This window comes from Dermacentor albipictus, chromosome 6 (genome assembly GCF_038994185.2).
Source record: "Dermacentor albipictus isolate Rhodes 1998 colony chromosome 6, USDA_Dalb.pri_finalv2, whole genome shotgun sequence".
NCBI classification, from domain to species: Eukaryota; Metazoa; Arthropoda; class Arachnida; order Ixodida; family Ixodidae; genus Dermacentor; species Dermacentor albipictus.
In genome coordinates this window covers 93,772,786-93,793,121 of record NC_091826.1, presented here as the reverse complement: position 1 = coordinate 93,793,121, position 20,336 = coordinate 93,772,786, and the positions used below count along the sequence as shown (strand labels likewise).

At 47.4% G+C, this 20,336-nt stretch overlaps 1 protein-coding gene across 2 annotated transcripts in view; it reads left to right on the top strand.

The window, feature by feature from the left end:
• LOC135907495 (KH domain-containing, RNA-binding, signal transduction-associated protein 2-like) overlaps window positions 1-20,336 on the top strand; it is a 346,553-nt gene that overhangs the window by 289,269 nt on the left and 36,948 nt on the right. For both annotated transcript variants that reach the window (XM_070541060.1, XM_065439195.2), the window contains 3 exons: window positions 15,686-15,831; window positions 17,034-17,150; window positions 19,011-19,157. In XM_070541060.1, coding sequence (XP_070397161.1) covers window positions 15,686-15,831; window positions 17,034-17,150; window positions 19,011-19,157 — 410 coding nt within the window. The remainder of the gene's footprint in view (window positions 1-15,685; window positions 15,832-17,033; window positions 17,151-19,010; window positions 19,158-20,336) is intronic.

Here is a 20,336-nt window from a genome sequence, read left to right as displayed (position 1 = left end):
CAGTCCGATACTGCACTCTAAAAACTAGGAAGGGTATCGCAGGAGTGAAGCGGCCGGTTCACTCTTCAAAGCGTCGTTTTACTCTCGCAAAATGTCGAGGAGAGTGAAATGCATTGTTCACTCTCTCACCAAGGAGAGAGTGAAATGTGCTTTTCACTCTCCCCCTTCAGAGAGAGAGAGTAGTTCTACTCTTGCGGCAATAGAGAACAAAACGTAGCGTGATCTTCTGCTTCAACTGTAGGTGGCTGGCCCCGAACATGGCAATGTATCATTCATGCACGCTGAGCAAAGAACACATCGTTTTGCTTCTAAGAGAACAGGCCGCCGCAGTTCAAAGGAACGCGTAGCGAGCGCTCTACTTTTTCACTCGGAGTTCTCCACCGCGCGCGCGCGCGCTCAAGATCGCGGAACAACACAGCACCGGAGAAAGGTGATCTTTTATTGTGTCTGTAGCTCTCAATTTACTCATCACAGCTTTTCTTTGAATGCCTCAACCGTTGAGCTTCCTGCTTCTGCTCCTCCAAGTACATTTGTCGCCGGTTCCATGTGCCTAAAACTGGTATCTGCAGCTCCTTTGTAATTTGAACTTTAAGGATGTCGCTTTCCTTCTATTACCTCCACAGACAATTCTCTGTGACATGCGAAGAATGTCACAGAAGGGAAAAAAAAACACTTGGCAATGTCTGCTATGTCTAGCCAAGTGTACAAATTTAAGGACTTTCCAGTACTTCTAAAAATTCCAGGCTTTTCAATGCCTTGAAAATGGCATTTTAGAAATAAAGGGTTTTCAAGGATCGCTACAAACCCTGGTTTCTAGCACCTAAATAATTTTACAAGCTTATTTTGGCATGGAGTTCGGAAATTCATGCTTTTTAGCTAACGCTGCATCATCTCTGTACATTGAAACCACGAGAGCGCAACCATTTTGGAGTAAAGAAAAATACTGAAAGCTTTTAATACCACTCTTTTTCTATGGAGCTTCGTATTGCCTAGTTAGGTTTACGAATGTGCCTGGTTTTGGTGGGCGTTTCTTCGACATTTTCTGTGAGAAGTAGATGACTAACCCCCGTATTCAGAAATGTATATTAATACAAAGCCCATGCTTGACTTTATATAAACGACGCCTGGTGCGAACGTCCCCCAGACGCTCACTGCCTTTCTTTTGGTGCGTTCACGACTTGCGTCATTTAGATCAAGTCAAGCATGGGCTTCAAGTTATGATGCATTTCTGAATATGGGGGTAAGCGTGCGCTATTTCGGGCAACGCATTGTGCCATTGACACTGAGAGGAAACGGGGAAAACAAAGTTAACGCCCTATACTCCTAAACTTTCGCGTACCTGTGGTGTGCGTGTATCGTGGAAGAAGAAACAGCGCTAACACCAGGACGAAAAAAAGCATCGACCACACCAGCGCTTCGTGGTGTTGTCCATGTTTTTGCGTCGTCCTTGTGTTGCGCTGTTTCTTCTAAAATGCTCAACCAACTAGCCGGCAAGTCTATCCTGTGCATATATATTGAACACACGTATGAATGTAGATGGTCTTCGAAGCTTTTAGAACGAGCACTGCCACAGGATACGAGCAGTGCACGCGTAACAAGTGGACACATTACTCATTTAAACATGCGTGCCAATGCATGTGACGCGGCTATCGGCATAAGCAGTCTCCAAATGCTGGAATGCGTGCTCTTCAAAACGCTAACGATCCGCTGCTAATGCAGGACAACAGCTCACAGCGGACTGAACCAAACTCTAAACTAATGCACCTGAAAAGAACGCCTACACGGCAGCGTGAGGCACGTCGAAATGCCTGGTACTGGCATCGCAGTTGACCACATACGAATGGAACTGGCGGAAAAAATAAACAGAAATGCTCACCAGTATACGCGCGACTTAAATTCACATACGTGGATGGTTGGCACGATACTTTGTACCCGCATAATTTCGGAGAACATATAATGCATGGACTGGAAAAGCACTCGATCGTGAGCTGAACGGCACATTTGTTATTTTCCTGGGGTGACGACAAGCCGTGAATAGTTCTCACGTCGTCGTCTACGTTGTATTCCTCCGTTAGTCGTAGCAAGGAATGGAAATGATGCAAACGCAAACATATTCCAGTACACAACAGCACAGCACACTGCAGAGAAACTCCAACCACCGCAGCCGATTCCTCAAATACATTTGTTATGTATATAAGCTCTAAAACAACACGACTGAGCGTGGTGGCTTTGTGGTATAATGGTTAGGATGTGTGCTTTGAATTGTATAGATGCGAGTGTACGTGGGTTCGAATCCACGTGATGTATAGAGCAATGTGGTTCTCCATAAGTGTGTGATTCCGTCGACTATTGTGTTCTAATTAGATTATGTGTCTCCTGATTGTGAAATATGCGAAAATATTTGCGGATTAAATGTGAATTAGCTTTTTTTTCTCCGCAGTGGCGTTCGGGACACATACGCATAGGCCGATTACGAGCCGTCACGGCTCATGGTAGGCAGCAAATAGCCAGGAAAAATGACTTTAAAATCCTGCATAACATTGCTCACGCCTATTCTGAAGGCCGCTTGGAATTGGGCCACTGAGTCTGAGGAGCCGCCTAGAGAACGGTGTATCAGCGACCCTAATTTGATCTGATTTCCTGCCTGCATGCGTGGCCAGGACTTCGCTAAGAGGGTATTGGGAAGAGTAGTTGCACTCTGTTTGGGGGAGTAGAAGTACTCGGTCTGGTGGAGTGCCATTACCCCTACGGTGAGAGTATTACCACTCTGCGGAAGAGTACTAGCACTCCCTGTGGGAAGAGTATTATCACTCTGCAGAAGAGTACTAGCAATCCCTTGCGGCGGAGTAACAAAACTCTGTCAACAGGAGTTGACCTACTCTCTCTCAAAGAGGGTCGATCTACTCTCGAAAAGAGAGTGAAATATGGGACAAGCCGCTACTCCCTCAAAGGGAGTGCCCGGCACTCTCTTAGTTTTTAGAGTGTGCAAGCGGGCGTCCTGGAAGTGCATTTCCAGACTGCCAAGATAACGCCACCTGGACCGAACACTTTAACTATCAACCTAGTTAACCAACCGCATAAGGTATTGGACTGTAAGGACCAGCCAATGAACCACACAAGAGAGTAAATCGTAAGGGTACGAGGGTCGCGGCATGCTCAACGAGAATGTTAAGCCTCCCTGCGCGGCAGCTTGTGGTGCCACAAGCTTACAGCTGACGACCACTATGGTGTGCGGGGAAGAGGCTCAGTAGTGTGATAACTGACCGCAGACGCTAAAGCAATGTCATACATGACCTGCAACATTCCAAGTAGCGTTTTCCCCAGTAAACGCAGCAATTTCTTACGCTTCTAAATCAAGACATGGGGTACAATAAATCAGTAGCTTGGATTGAGATCAAGAAAACCGGAAAGCTCCAAGTTGTTTTGTTGCTTACTAGAGAGCTTTCACGGCAGTTCAACTGAATAAACGAAAGCGTATGCCCAGGAAACATAGGTATTTCGTTGTTAACTCTTGGAGACCGCTTTCGCTCAGAAATTAGCATGACGCTTCTTATTCTTGGTAACCGACACAAGTGGCGTGCTGACGTTGCAACAGCCTTTAGGGTGTTCAAGTGATTAAACTGCCATTTACTAATATAACTTCGAGGTTCTGCCTGCTTTCGCAGTTAAGAAATCTATTATTAAAGGCCAGACATTTCTAAAGCATTTTCTTTGCGTGCTGCTATACACTCTTTGTGTGCAGATGCTAATACAGCCCATTGGAGCGAGAATTATACTGCATATTAATTATTGCTGCTGCTTGCCACTATAGGCTTAACACTACCATCCTTATTTCTTCCTTTCTTTCTTTTTTTGTGTGTGGAGATGCGTTCGGGAAAGCGCAGTAGACGTCCAGCGTCATGAAGCAAAGAGAATGTCCGGCAGGGTGCGTCCCGTGATAATTTCCAAGCCTTGTCTTATAAATTTTACAGGTATCGGAGTGGGCGAGTGTACCTTACATACGCCTCTCGCATTGAGGAGGGCCTCAGGAGAGAAGCTGTCTCGTGAGATTCCTTAAGGCCTACCACTGACCAAATAATGCCTTGAATACCTCAAAAAACCATCTGTAAGGCGGAATGTTTAAAGAGTCAGCGCGCTTAAGGACCCAACAAGCGGGACAAAGAAGGGGGGGGGGGGGCGGGCGGGGAGCGAGCGTCACAGAACGCTAGCCCGACTACGCTGGCAGCCGCGCGTCATATTTCCTTATAAATTTTCTTAAATATGCTTTTTGCCTTGTGAGTTAAAGGCTATTGTTTTCTTTCATTCAATGACAATGTCCCTTTTGTTTTAAATTTTCTCAACATTGCGTGCTCGGAGTGCTGCAGCCTAAGCTTAACGTATCACTACATGGTCAACTCGAACGGACACCTGCCTTCATAAGCGGACCGGCGGCGAGCTCACGTCAGCACCGTTAATATGTGCTTATAACTGCGTTTCATCGCGTCACCGGTTTTAATCAGATCTGCAATAAGAAACTCCTTTTCGATAAGTCGCATGAGAGCTAACTCTCTTTCACGCCTAACGATGAGATTATTGCTTGCGAATCCTGCGCCCCTAGCTCTAAACATGTCCAATGCCAAGTCAAGCCCACCTGGCGGTCGAAAAAGATGTGCTTTTTTTCCGGAGTGTCGTATTTCGCGGGGCTGCTTTCATTCGATCGGGGTCTTCGTCCTCGTCGCCAAATTAGGTGCGACAGCGCAAGTGCACACGTTGACTTTTTACCCGCACGACAAAAAAGATTTCCTGGGAAACGTTCGCTCGGGTAACATTTTTACATTATTTCGCCATACCTTTATAACTTGCCTATCTTCAGAATCTCTTTCTTTTTGATTCCAGCAACGAGCGTTAAAATCCGCGGAAAAAAACGCGATGTTTCCAGTTGTGCTGAATAACCCGGTGGGCTTACGTTATCGCTTCCGTCTTTCTTTTTTTTTACATTTTCTTTCAAGGATTGTTTAAGGCCACGCTTGTTAGAGTGAGAACGATGAACTCTGAGAACACTTCGTGAAAATTGCGTTTCAGATCCTCGTTTTAATATGTAGTTGTCTATTTAAAGCTTTGTTTAATTCAAGCACTCGAAAAATCCCGTTGAATTGTGCGCACGCGCGTGGCAGAAGAAATCTTTTTGTAACCACCCTCCGTCACAGCCGCTCTTCTGGCTTATTAGGAAGAAAGATTTCCATCCGCGCCGGCCGACGCCATTCCGAGGCAGCAAATGACAATGTTCACCACTGAGTTTGCTGCCACCTCATTCCCAGAGTAGTTGGACGAAGGTGCCGAAGCTTCGAAATTGAGATGACGAATCCCGTTTACTGGAGTATCGTTTTCCGGACCATATTGGTGTGTTAATGTTGTTTTTTGATACGCGCGTGCGGGATAAGATAAGCCTCTTCTCGGGCCTGGAATGCTGAAAGTGTCAAAAAAGGTTTGCTAGCAAAAAAAAAAAACATAGACAGAACTCTGGTTCTGTTATCGTTTTCCCACCGTTGGAATGACAGTTAGTACACCGATTCGGTCCCATCTTTTCTTTTGTGGCTTAAGACATTCTTGTGACATTATTTATAACGCTTTATAATTCAAAAATTTCAAAGCACAAGTTGTTTTCTAAGTGCCGCAAAACAGCTAGTATTTGTGCACCTAGGCTATCAGTGTTATTTTTGCTATTGTAACGTAATATGTTATTAACATTGTCGCATAATTTGCAAAGTCACGAAGTCATTTGAATACAGAAGCATGTGGTTTAGAAAAATGCATGTCGTACCATGCCGGCTGCACCACAGTGCTTGTATCTCCCATAGTTCTCCCGGCGTTGTGTCTCCCATAGCGCCAGAGTTATCACTAAAAAGTTTTGCACGAACCTCTAAGAATAGAAAAGGCGTGTCAACCAAAGTCGACGGTAACGACAACGTCTACGTACAAACTGGGGCATTAAAGATGACGCAATATTCTATAATGGCATAATATTTCTTGCATTATCTGACTTTTTTTTCTTCATTCCATTTTTAGATCTTTCCTTTTCTTTTTTCTGGGCCCTCTATTTTCTTTATTCGTGTCGAGCTTTTGGCAGCAGGCACTAGGGGTCTTAGAGGCAAACTTTTTTTGCGCCATTTTCACGAGAAAGAACTATCCGCCCCGGCATCGACGGCGAACTGTGGCTTATTCTGCTTTCTGCACAGCGGTTTGGTGAGCCCGACGTTTCCTTGCTGCAGCTGCGCGCGCAGCTTTACGATTCGCTTCTTCAGCAGCGCTGCGTACTTTGCGAGGAGGTGCCATACATAACGCGTACCGAAGAGCAGGCACAGGTATCGAGACTACGCGGCACGCATGTCACATGCCTCGAGGCGTGGCACGATACGATGCAACTGCTGCGTGCCGTGACACCTGGTGGAATACAACGCAACTGCAACACAAAGTTGGCACGTGTAGACGTTACGCGGTGCACATCTCACATCGCTTGACAAGTGACACGGCACGATGCGCTGGATGGATGGATGGATGGATGTTATGAGCGTCCCCTTTGGAACGGGGCGGTGGGTTGCGCCACCAAGCTCTTGGTATTATACTGCCTAATGTTCTTCCTATGTTAAACAATGAAAAAAGAAGAAAAAAAACGCTATGTACTGTCACGACCAAATTTTCTGATCCCTTATTGCGAACTGTGCTTTCGTACGTCTCCGTCTTTTGTCGTTTCCCTACTTTTCTTCCACCAAGGGCTCTATTCTGGACACGCATGGCGGCTGCACGGCCGCCATTATCCGCCATGTTTACTCTCTGATTGGCTGTCGAGAGGTCACGTGTTTTAAAATTTGTGCCGGGAAGCGGAAGTATTGCAAAATGCAATTTTGCGTTTTCATCAAGATGACGAAACGTGACGTGGAGCTGCAAATGTTATGGACTAATACATTTTTTTGGTCCTTGGCAGATATATTGTGATGTTAGCGCTTCAAAAAGAATGTGAGCGGTAGCGTGCAGAAGCCAGTGCAATGCATCTGCAATTGCGCGAATATGTGGTGGCGATTCAAGATATGCGCCATGCCAGCTTGCTGATTGGCTGAAGGAATATCTCATGAGGAGCGTCACAGGAAGGGCTGTTTCGTAAACGTCATTTTGACGACGCGTGACGTTTCGCAGGGCCGCCATTGCTGAGATTTTCCGCCATAATTTTTGCTGCGACGAGCCGCGCGAATTATGCTAATGGGCAGCCATATGCAATGACAGCCGAGAGGAATGCGTATCGCCACATTTTCCCCGTCGTTTGGCGCCACGAAAATCTTTTGTTCATAACGCGTGCTCATAGTATTTGCATCGCTCTCGGGTGGTGTTGGCATTTGTGTTTTGGGCCATCGTTTTTTAAAAGAACGCGTTTATACGAAATAATATTGGTTGAATATAGCAAACTTTCAGCAATGTTGTCCACTTTTCACTGCTGCAATTGTATTGTAATCGAGATTAATGCCTTTTCGCACAATCAAAAGTTATTACAACGGCCTTTTTCTAACTTACAAAAAGAAATGTACGCAAGGCGGCGCCTTGAAGTTCCCTCCCGCGGTGCGAGTAACCAGCGAAATGAACAAGAGATGGCAGCGCCGGCGCTTGCGTCGCTCTAGTGGATATCTCTGGCGCGCGCAACGCTATCGGTGATATTCGGCCGTTTCTAAGCCAGCCGAGTCGGGCTGAGTCACTTGCGTTTCACGAAATAGCGATAACGTGGCCTAGAACGTGCGCGCATCACCACTGGTAGGTCGCGTATGTTGTCTCAAGAAAGAAAACAAGCGCGTTGGCGCCAACATGCGATGACTCATTCCATTTTCCAGGGACACGCATCCGAGCTACTGAAGCAGACGACGGCTTGTACGCAGCAGACGACGGAAGCGAGAAGCGTTTTCGACAGAATAATCATACGCTTTGAGATAGCTGCTTTATTTTTACTGCGGAGGAAAACTGTTTTGCTTTACCGATAACGCTACATTCAGTGCCTTCATTTCAGTTTCTTAGGCGAAACGTCAAGTTGGCGTCACGTTACGTAAGCAAAACCGGGCCACCAGCGCCATTTTGTTTGCGTCGCGCCTACGTCACGCATCGAAGAAAATGGCGGAATGTCCAGAATAGCGCCCCAATCCTCCAATCGCCTGAACGCCTATTGCGGACATGTTTGCTTTACCACTGCTCCCGCTGAACCCAAGGGCTTCAAGGGGACCAGTGGTGCCTAAATCGACAGCTGGGTAGACGTCTTCACATTCTAATAAAACGTGCTCCGTCGTTTCCCTAGCTTTACCGCAGCAAGCACGTGATTCTTTTTCTTTCTTATATCTCGCTTTATAGGTGCTTGTAGGTGCATGTAGCGCAACCGCTACATGGCGCGCCACCTGATGCAAGCACTTGCAACTGAAATGCAAAGTGTGCACGTATCGACGCTACGCGGCACGCATCTTACATTGCGTGACTCCTAGCGCGCTTGAGCGCCTGTATAGGGCGTGTTTCTGCAGCAGCTAGCAAGCGCTGGCGTGACGCAGATGCGGCCCGATTTCTCTACCGCCAGGACCATCGAGTGCGTTTACGACGGCTTCTTCAGCTTACGTTGTCACTCTGCTGCGTGTGCCGCGCGGGCCTGTGGCATTTGCTTTGTTTTGTAAGGGGGGGGGGGGGGGAGGAGGAGATTGCAAGAGGCCATATAGGTGGGTCGTGTGCAGTCTGTGCTGCTGTGTGGTTAATCCTGCATTATACTGGCGCTAATAAGGCCTATACGGTTAATTTTACATACTCATCTTAATTATCGCTTCTTGCCTTGTTGTGACATAGATTTGTTGCTTTCACCCGCTGCTACGCAGACGTCGTCGGCCTGTCAAACACCTATGATAGCGGACACTATGAGAGGCCTGAAATGCTAGAACGCATACTATGCGATTGCCCAGCATATATTCTGGAGCGAATTACGTGGGAGGACGCTATTATCGGCCCATGGCCCGGCACTGCAACTTCAATTCGGACAACCAAAGCGCTCTGGAAGTTTGTGCATGACACGAAACTAGACGAGCTGCTCTAGTAGGACCGCTGTATGAAATGTAAAGTTGACGGATTTTTTAACAGCACCGCACGAGCGGTGACTGGCCGCCCGGTCAGTGTATTCTAACCGCGCGAAGCTACGAGATCGGCAAGAGTAGCGCAGGCGCACCAAGTTCACTACAAGCCGTTATCTTCGATAAGCCATGGAGTTTGCCCCGAGTTAATCGCGCAGGGGCTGTGTCGTGTACGTGGAAAGAGCTATGGGCAACCAGCGCTGAAGCTTCACGTGCCGACAGCAGCGCCGTAACACACAGCCTAGCGAGCGGTAGACACAGTTTCCAGTAGCACACGCAGTGATTTCGTGTCAGCAAATTCACCGATTGTCTTGAGTCACACTTTTCACGGCTCCTCAAACGGCAGGGAACCGACGTGCTAGGACGTAGCAGCGCATGCGCTCTACGCAGCGCGCATGGCCATGGACAGAACTTGGCTGGCCGCATCGGGCTAGACAAACATTGATACAGGCGCACGTTTCTTATCGCTAAATATGTCGTGCCATCTTCGTAGCCTCCCTATCGGACGGTTTCAGCATATTTTAGTAACGCATGAAAAATGTCGTAGCGCCTCCTGGCCAGCGCTGGTTCCCCATTTCCAGTGAATTTCGCGCGCATAGGCTACTCTTGCTGATCGTGTCGCTTCGCGCGCTTACAAGCCACTGACCGGCTGGCGAGTACTGTTACTGTTACTGTTACGGTACTGTTAAACGAAAGGTAGACTGTGCATAAGCACTCATCACTTCTGATCATCATCCGTTCCAGCACTTTCACTCCTCTTCCCTATTTTCCTATACAGAGTAGCTGACTAGAGTGCACTAGCTTTGCGAAGAACCTCGATCCACCCAAGTGGTGGCGAGGACTTTGCTGTAACCGGCCCTTGAGCCCCTTCGCCCTTCGCGTGCTGCAGTTTCCCCCTTCTCCTGCGGCATGCGAACGAAACTGGTCCGAGTTTGGAGATGTGCGCACGAAGCTGCGCAATAGGCTCCCTAGGGATCACGTGCAAAAACTTGTGTACGCGCACTCGAACCTCAATGTCCGAGGGGCTTCGCGCGCGCCACAGCGAGGCACTCACGCGTCAGGCGGAAAGGAATCGGACGCAGATTGATACAAGTGTCGGTCTTGGCGCTTTGGTGCGAAATCAATGCCTTCGCGTGAAATCGCGCCTAGATGTTGAACCCGGAAGCCCTGCTGCGACCTTTGTATTGTAGCGAAGTGACGCAGCCGTTCGATATCAGACGCATCAGCTCACCCAGAAGACGAAGATGAATGGGGATGAGCTCTGGCAGGGGCAAGTCCAAATCCGCAGATACGATGACGAGAGGTAACATTCCAACAACTAGGTTTATTCACTTCGTATTTGTTTTATGTTAACGCTGTACAAAATATCTATGAACAAAACGATGTCATATCCCAGTCGACGGCCTGCCTGACTGGTCTGGTCTCCCGTGGTGAGGTTGCGCCGTCCGCTGCTGTCTACTTGCTCACACTTTAAAACTACCCCAAACTATCCCTTAAATAAGTTTCCCCAGCATCCAAGGGACCCGTGGACCGGCGGGAGGCGCAGGCCTCTCCACCGATGGGTTACTTCGTTACTCCGACCAATCAGGCAAGCCGACATCATGCAATAAGCGTCAGAGTTTAAGGGGCCAAGAAATGGTCGCGTCAACACTCCGTACACAAAAGCACTCTGACCATAACTAATCAGCTTTTGACAGCCGAGCGTGGGACGAGGACGCGTCATGTGCACGTGTGACGACAGGTGCGGCAGCGTCAGCGGCCAGGTGGCAGCACATGCCCGCGGCGCCGTCGCGGTTATTTGTGTACAAAGGTTTCCTCCCGCGCCGGGGAGCCCACAACATTCCCGGAAAGAAAGCTAAAGAGGCCCGCGCTATACTGTTTTCGCGACAGTATTACAATAATGTAAAGGGTTAATGTTCAGGGTTGGAGCAACACATGTGTTTTTTATAGCTCTGTGCGCCATCGTCTGTCTTTCTTTTTTTTTCAATTTTTTTTGTATTTCTCTGAAAAACATAAAACATGAAAGAAACCAGTTTTTTTAGTTTCACGTGCTTCAAAATATCACGAAATTGTACATCTCTATCCACTCGACACGCGCGGTGCACTCGTGTGGAGCGTTGGAGGGCTTCCAGAGACGCGCAGTTCATTTGGTTGCAAAATCGACGAAGCCAAGTAGAGCAGGCACCGTCGCTCCCCCCTCAATCGTCCCTGCCGGGAGCCTGGGCGGCGTTCTGGCTTCCGCTACTGGAACCATCGTTCTGCGCGCATGACTGCGTGCGTATCGCAATGTAGCGCGTACATTGGCCTCAGCGGAACGGAGTGTACGCGCGTCCAGGTGACTCTATATCTAATATTCTTCTTTTTTTTTGCATATTGCGATAGTCTCCTGTACCATCGACGTGTTACTATACTGTAACTTTGTGGTTGTCGTTCTTGGTCATCGCGCCTGCGTTGTGACACACCTCGTTTATGCCAGAACGCTGTTCTAGCGAGTGTGTCATAAATTGTCGCTCGTCCTGCTTCGCGCCGCGTCACCTCGGTGTAGTGTTACGACACCGTGTGTAAGACAAAACTGACAATTTTTTTTTTTGGTAACAACCTACCTGACGCTGCGGTGAACTGTTTGACAGTGGACTTCTTTGTGAAGCGTGCATATGTTTCTAATATCGATACTTTATTGCTTCCCGGTGTTCACATTTTTTTCAGTTCTTGCTGAAATTCAGTTTCTTGCTGTTATTCTTCTACTGACTGTTCAACGCACTCCCACGCTAGTCCGGAAAAAATCCCGTACAGGTACGGGGACACTGATTACAGCAGCAGCTTCGTCAAAGTACATCGAGTTATGCTGAAGTCAAGATGGTAAATTAGGTTTTTTTTTTTCCAGAATGCACAATTACACTTTCTGATGCTCACCTTTTTTCCCCTCAGCCCTCCGCAAGTGGGCAAAAGTTTTCGGTCTGCGCCCACTTCGCCTGTCTGCCACGTGACTTCACAAAACAGCGACAGACTCGCCACCTCAAAGTGACGTGTACGCATTAAGCATGCATCAATATGCCGAAAAAAAAACATAATTTATTTCGGAATAGCCGGAGGCTGCCCCATTCCGAAATGAATGAAAAATGGCTGCCCGCCGATCGCTCAGACACTGTCGATGTCGGGGAGTATGGATTTATTTGCGTGTAATGAACTTTTTATTTGCGTAGCAGTAACGTTGTCAAGCCCTTTAGGCACGTACACAACATCGCTCTGCCAAATTTTCTTTGCTCGGAATCTTTTTGAACGGCATTTTTACCCTTCCTTTGGACGTCCGCGAAATTTTCTGCCAGACTCCAAAGCTCTGCAAGGAGAAGCGGTGCAATCACCAACGCCGACACTACCCTCCTCATCTGGGTACCTACTTTCACTGTGCAAGCTCCGCCCCACCGAACCCCTCTCCACTTCTGCATGCTCTTCGCCTCTAGTGAGCCAATCAGAAAAGAAAAACCTGTTAATTAAGGCAATGCTATTCGCTTTGCAAGCAAACTAAAGCCACCTCCCATAAACGAGGCGAACGTTTCATTGGCCTCTTCAAACAACGCTGCGATACACCGCCCGATCACTGCGTTGGCGGTTACGTAAGTTTTACGTCAGAAGATTGGAATGAAACCAGATTTGAATAGTTTTGCGCTATAGGGCTCCTGGTGCACGGGTGAACGCTTGTGCAATAACTTCGTGAAAATTTCAGCACTAACGCAATAAATGTAGTTAATTGAAATAATTAAACAATGCCATCAATTTATTTATCTCGAAGGTGCGGGGACGTGGTTGGAGGAGTGGAGCTTACGTGCCAGAACCACAATATGAATATGAGGCATGTGATCGTGAATGACTCCGGAGTAATTTTGATTACGTGGGTTTCTTTGACGTGCACCGAAGTTTACGGTCCGCGAGCTTTTCTTTTACATTACGCCGTCAGCAGATGGCGGTTGCCGCGACAAGGATCGAACCCCTGACCACGAGATCAGTCAGCGAAACGTCGTAGCCACTGCTCTAGAACGGCGGGGAATCCGTACAATTCTACGCTGTAAAACCCGTTTATGTTGTCAGCTCTTGGAGTACCTTCGGTAGTGGCAAAACGCAACAAGTTCTACCCCTAAATGCTAGTTGCAACTAGGACATTTTCACATGTTGTTCCTTAAAGAATCGGCTACGTGATAGCCTACCCACCGTTCTTTCAGTAGCGATATAATGACGAGAATAGCTGACCTTTCGCCGGAAGACGGAACGTAAAATAAGAGGGGAAAAGCTGCGTTAAGGCCTGCTGAAAGAAAAGGGTATTTTGGCAGATGTCGACATTTACTAAATCCACGCGGACACAAAAGGCTGCGAAACAGTCGCTTGACAGGAACGCGTCGCTGGAACGATCCCCCGTGCGCAGGCACTTTGATCCTAGAGGAACAAGTAGTACGCTTGGAACGAGCAGCTCGAAAAAAAAAAAAGAAGTACCAAAGGGGAGAAGTACAGGTAATAAATTACGTTCTCTGGACTTTCTGTCACTAGTTTTAAAAAAAATTTCTTGGCGTATTTTTCTTTAACAAAGAATGTGTTTCCCATAGCATCAATAATCAGTCGGGTTTCGGATTTCGAGGTGGATTTTCTATGCAAATAGATCTCGTGATTGCCTCTGAAACATTTAGTTTCTCGCTTTTCCCCGCGCTTTCGCTCGTACATGCTACCTTTTGTCCTTTTAGATTTTGCTTTCCCTTCGCGCATACAAAGTCCGCTTCAAGGAGCAACCGGATAGCGACAGTGAGCCTTATCCCCGTAGCAGCATTTACCTTCTTTGGCGATGTTCGGCACCAAACGACAGACAATGCAAATTTTGGCACGCTGCCTCTTGTGCCTCTCTATTGAGCCAGTAATGATATGCTAACGAGGTGCGCGTCGGGGTGCGGCATGAAAGGTGCTCGGCGCCGAGAGTTCGCGTCTTTAGAAGAAAAAAAAAAGAACGAAGGATCGGGTGATTTGGGGGCTTGGGGGAACACGCGTGGCCGCGGGCTGACATTGCGTAATGGAGGTGCTGAAATTGCCAGATAACGGCGCTTTAATTTTGCCGCTGATTGTTGTCCCGTCTCGCCGTGCGCAAGCCCTGCAAGGATGCTCGCGCAGTCTTTGTGAAAAAAAAAAGAAAAGAACGCCGCCCATGTCTCGCCTCAGTTACATTGTTAGCTTACGAGATTTCGCAACCACCTCTTCATGTACCTTTCCTTTTTTTTATTTTGTGTCGTGACCGAGCATGCGTCGTCATCCACTTTCTCTTCTCGTTTCAAGCGAGTCAGCGCTTATGCTATAAAAGGGAACACAGGCTCCTATCGCCGCCTTAGTTCGGTGCTTAGGATGTATGACTGTTGTGAGCGCTCGTGTTCTTCTTAGAATTAAATTATGGGATTTTACGTCCAAAACCACTTTCTGATTATGAGGCACGCCGTAGTGGAGGACTCCGGAAATTTCCACCACCTGAGGTTCTTTAACGTGCACCTAAATCTAAGCACACGGGTGTTTTCGCACTTCACCCCCATCGAAATGCGGCCGCCGGCCGTTGCCGGGATTCGATCCCGCGACCTCGTGCTCAGCAGCCCAACACCATAGCCACAGTGTAGTTGGTTGGTCTGCTCTGCCGCCTGCTATGGCGGTCCGCCGTGTGGATGTGTTCTGCGCCGGACCGGATCGCCACGGGCCGTGACGTCAGATCGCGTGACCAATCGGCCCGTGGACTTGGTCCGTCGTGTGGATCGGCCTTTAAGAACTAAGCTATTTATAACTTATCAGGCAAGACTTATCTTCTTGCCTGATAAGTAAATATCGAGTGCGAATGTGCGTCAGTTCAGCCCCATGACACACTTATGTTCCAAATGCGTTGAACTGCAGCATTTATTTATTTATTTATTTATTTGTTTATGGCCGTGCGCTCGCAAGCTCTTGCATCTTATCGAGCCCATAAACGCAATATGGCGACCTCAACTGAGCACCGAATTCAAGTGCGTCGCTCACTCATCCGCGCGTTGTGGCACCACACCTTAATGGCGTGCGTACGAAACGGCGAGATGAACATCCATTTCAGCTGGCGCGCCTCTCCAACGGCGGAAACTTGTTCGGCTCCTTATATGCTGCTCTGGTGTCTGTTCGGTCAAGAATATTAGGTACGCGGGCGTTGGTGAGGCTCCATGGGCTACATTTTGTCTGGGCTGACGAAGTACTCGTGGACTGACAAGAGCTGCGCGGGAGCAAGCTTTTCTTCGCCTTTTTAATAATAAAAGAAAACATGCTACACGACTGCCACTTTCTACGCAGTTCCGTCACAGCTCCCAATGCGTTAGCAATGCGCGAATCATCGCACGGATCAGCGGCCTTGAGCTCCAGCGCTGTCTTTGAACATGAACGACCACGAAGCTTGTAACAGGCGGTTGCTTCGGTTGCTACTTCTAATCAGGTTATAATGAAGTGTCTCCTAGATGTAGCACGTGTCAGAATGTAAAAGTCAAGGGGTAAGACAGAATTTGACATTTCCCTATCGGGATCTTCCTGTGCAGAGATCCAGCGTGTACAGAGCCAGAACGGCAGCAGCGCCCGGTCCTCCCACACCTGGGTGCCACCGGGACCCCTCATGGACATCCACAAGGGGCGCTCGGTGCGACTCCAGGTCCGCGTGCAAGTGCCCGTGAAAGACCACCCGAACGTAAGCGCACAATGTCTTAGCAAAAGATAAAATAAAAAATAATGGACAGATTTTTACGCAGCAGAAACAAGCCCTGCATGAAAAGGAACTACAGGTTACCTTAAGAAACGAGAAAACGAGAGAAACCATCAAATACTATTAATGTACACTACGATTAAGTGTTACAGTCGAGCCTGCTTATAACCGATCGGCTGTATGCGCTAAATATAGTGCGATATGTCAGGAATTTAGATAGACCCAAAATAATCGATGCCTCCGCTGTACACCAATGTGTTACCTCTTATTAAGGCGAAGCTTTCCTGGGGGAACCCTTCTGGACTTTCCTGATCACAGCTGCTCGATGCTGCTGGGTGCAGCGGCTGCCTTGCCTGATAGCTTGTACTGAAAAAAGAAATTGAATTATCTCCCTGACGCAGCTACCGAAGCTTGGCCCCGCAGCATAGCAGCTTGATGCTCTAATCACCAGGCTACAATTTCATGTGTACTTCGGTCGTCATCTAGCACTTTGAGAGGATAGCCGCGTGCGTCGCATTGCGTGAAATTGGTGCGCGAGAGCGCATGTGTGCGTGCCAGTTTCCTTTACGGCAATGATGGAGGAATGAAGGTGGGCAAATATAATTTGATTAACCGCTCCATCAAAGATTCGCCTCACAAAGATTCCAAATGTGCGTTGGATGTGCACAATTCTTTTTCCTGTCCTTTTAAGTAAGTATTGGCGTTCCGTTCAGGCTGGCTACATGCCTAGTGACGACAAAATTGTTGCCGTGAAAAGAAAATTAGCGTCAACCCGAATTTTAGCACGAAGCTACAAATGAAACCCATACAGGCTTCTCAGAAAAACAAAACCTCGGAGTTGAAGAAAAATTCGATTAGAGGGCGAATAAATGGATAACGTCGTTTGATTCGCCCTTGCTCTGAGATCGGCTAGCCTCCTGGTTAGCAGAAATATTAGAGCGACTGCCCCGGTCAAGGCGTTGGTCCCTTGTTCGAACCTCGGACCGGGACGAATTTTTCTTCAACTGCGAAGTTTTCTTTCTGAGAAACCTGTATGGGCTTCCTTTGTAGCTCCGTGCTACGATTCGGGCGGATGCCAATTTTTGCCGTTTATGTACTTTCCTCCACCTTGCGGGCTTCCGCAGAACTGATTTGTCATTTCAATGTCGCTTTATTTCTTCTTCTTTTCTTTTTTTCTGCGTATATAGTTCAACTTCGTCGGCAAACTGCTGGGTCCCAAGGGCAACTCATTGAAGCGGCTTCAGGAAGAGACGCAGACTAAGATGGCCATACTCGGCAGGGGCTCTATGAGAGACAAAGCGAAAGTAAGTGCGCTCACGTTTTGTTTATGTGACCTTGTCTCTCAGCCCACGTTCCTGTCAACTGAAGCCTTATATACCATTGTTTTTCCAAACCTAACGACCCCAGTACATTTCCAAATAAGCATGACACCAAATTGTAATTCCAATGCGCCTAAGAAGGCTTCAGTTTTTTTTGTCATGCTTCTTCTCACCGCCGTACTTCTACTGGCTGACCTTGGTTAGAAGAAAGAAGAAAGAATGTCTTAAAGTCGGATGACTAGGATTACGTTGCGAAGTAATTCTTCATCACAACATTTCTCGCGTCGTCTTGCAGAGTGATAGAGAAGTTTTAGGGTCGTCCACTAATGCTTCATTAGTGTCATATATGGTTTACTTTCAATATTTTGTCCTCTAATTATTGAAGAAAAGGTGCATTGACTGATGTGACGCCCAGAAGAGGTATCTATTACTTAAGGCAGCTCTGCAATTACTCTCATAAGCTCTGCGCCGCGGCCAATACGTACAATTGGTGACCGGCATACAAAAACACTACCATCAAGCGGTGAACAGAAGCCATGACATAGGGCTTCAGCAGCTACCTGGGCACTCCAACATTACTGGCAATGAAAGTGCCCACAAAGCTGGTGAGGCACATAGAGTATGTGAAAGCCCCTCGATACCATTGTCGAGAACGGATGCAACGCGGAAACTCAGCGGTTTTTCTCATATTAGTACTCTAAGAAACCTGGAATACGCCAGAGTTCGCCAACCGGCGCTTATATGTCATAGATCCACGTATGAAATTACAACATTTCCCGGTTTTACTCGACGTGAAGAAACGTTACTGTGATGACTGTGACTAGGAGTTTCTTTCACGAGCGCCTACTCACTCCTGATAGTAATGGCGGACAGCGCCGATTGCAGCACGCGTAGTGTTGAAGAAACGTTCAAACATATCTTGCGTGACTGCGCGACACCGAGAAGATTGCCCTCTGGACAGCTTTAGAGCAATTGGTAGTCAGTCCTTTCACCGAAGAGGTCTTCGTATGATGTCCTCGTGCGTCTGCTATGTAACTCCCTGCCTTTCCCCTCTGACTTCTCGCTTGTCTCTCTATTATTAAAGCTCATATCGTGCACTTCAAACCGAAGCTCCTTGAAGTACCTTTTGCTTGTTTCTTTAACAGTAAATGATCTTTCACTCTTAAGCTCAAGTAGTCTCGAAAGCAAATCACGTAGGAGTCATATACCTCAGAATTTCTACATAAGTTCGAATGTGACATAAGCAAGTTTACGAGATTACTATTCTCTGTAGTTTCGTTGAACCATACTCTGAATTCTGCGTCATCTAAGTGTCATTCGGTAAGCAGTTTTGCCTACGCCACTGACATAAGTGCCGAGTTATACTTGGCCCCATTTATTGGATATCATCGCTTGTTCTGGACTTAAAACCACAATGTATGTTATAGCGTGCGTGACGTACGAGATATTCGACGATTTCCCGGAAACATTGGCGCCTGAATTTCGTTAGACATCTGTTGTCATCGAGAACGTTAATGTTCTACAGGTATTGCGTGAACGATCGACGTTTCATCTCATTCTGGCTGGCATCCTAGGTCCGAGCAATAGTGTAAAGGGAAACAGGCGGTTGTGAAAATTTGATGAAAATAATGAAGTTGCTACGCGCAAAACCATGGACGATGTGGTTAAACTTATTTATAAGGAGCTACTCAATGCGTATTTGGAGAAAGCGTCTACTGCCGCACCGATGAATTCGCTGCAAATGTCCTGTTCATTCCTTCCAATTTCCTTGAGCTTTATTTTTTCTGTTTTGTCTCATGCATGCATCGGTATGTCGGGCGTGCTTCTTCTTTGGCGTTCTTCCAGGAGGAGGGCCTGCGGCAGCTGAAAGACCCCAAGTATTGGCACCTTCACGAGGAGTTGCACGTCGAGGTGAATGCATTCGCACCGCCGGCTGAAGCATACAGACGCATGGCCTTCGCCCTGACTCAGCTCAAGCCCTTTCTTGTGCCCGTAAGTACGGCAGCGAGGACGTTGATCGTGTTTTCTTTTTTTTTCTTCCCTTGATTTTTTTTCAGACTAGCAGTGGCTTCCCTTTGATTAAAGGCAACTATCTGTTCTCTTGGGTCTACTTTTTTCACTGTCGTGAAAGAAGCTCATCATGCAAGGCCTGTGAACGGATTTTGGTAAAAGCTAACATCCATGAGCTAATGAGAGAAGAACGTTACGCTATATTACTTTCTTTTTCGAATGAGAACTGCAGTACTTGAAATGACTGGCGTTTGAAGCCATAAGGTGTTTCAGCGAACATTTCTTTCCAAGCCGCTAAATTGGCCATCCTGCTCGAGTGTTTTTTATGCATGCATGGTGCACTTAAGACACACGCGTGGTGAAAGTGCGAGGTGTATTCCCATTTGTGTTCTGCTTGTGACTGCTTATAAAGAGAGCGCAAAAACTCTTTAATGAACTCGACAGAATTCTGCAGACGAGTGTGTAGCCGCTTACGTGTTACATTGCGGGTAAAAGAATACCGCGGACCGAACGACCTTCGAGGAGGATGGCGCGTAAATAACAAAAAAGAAAGCACGAAAATATATGATCATGGTATGTAACTGGTGAGAGAAAGGTGACGATGTTGACGTACCCATAGCGGAGCTTGTCAGTTAAGCCAGTGTGTTGAAGGCATGAGAGTGAGTGAGTGAACGAAACAACTTTATTCGGTCCACAATAGGCGCGAGTAAACACAATGTCGCCTGGCTAGGCGGGAGAAAACAATATTTAAAGCTTTACGTTTCTTTGAAGAAGGCTTGGGACACGGTATGCTTCCTAGCTCTAATTATTTTTTGCAAGCAGAGCCAGTTGTACTGAAATAATAACATGTTACGGCTCTGTAAGCTGCTGCAGAAAGCGAGATGGCTTGCGCTAATATTTACTTCATCGATGCCCACGACAAAGCGTTCCGAACGCAGCGGTCGTTAACGAAAGATGGCGCTGAAACTTTCAGATGTGCTCTTGTAACGTTGTGCGATACACTCGATGTGGCGCTCTATCTTGCATAGCTTGCATAGAGCAATTATTTGCTTTGTTTGGAGTTCCGAATCCTTCAAACAAAACAAGGCTCCGTCGACAGAATTAGTGATCCGTAGTTGCAAAATGTGCCCGTAGGCTTGTGTGGAAACTTTTCTGGTTACG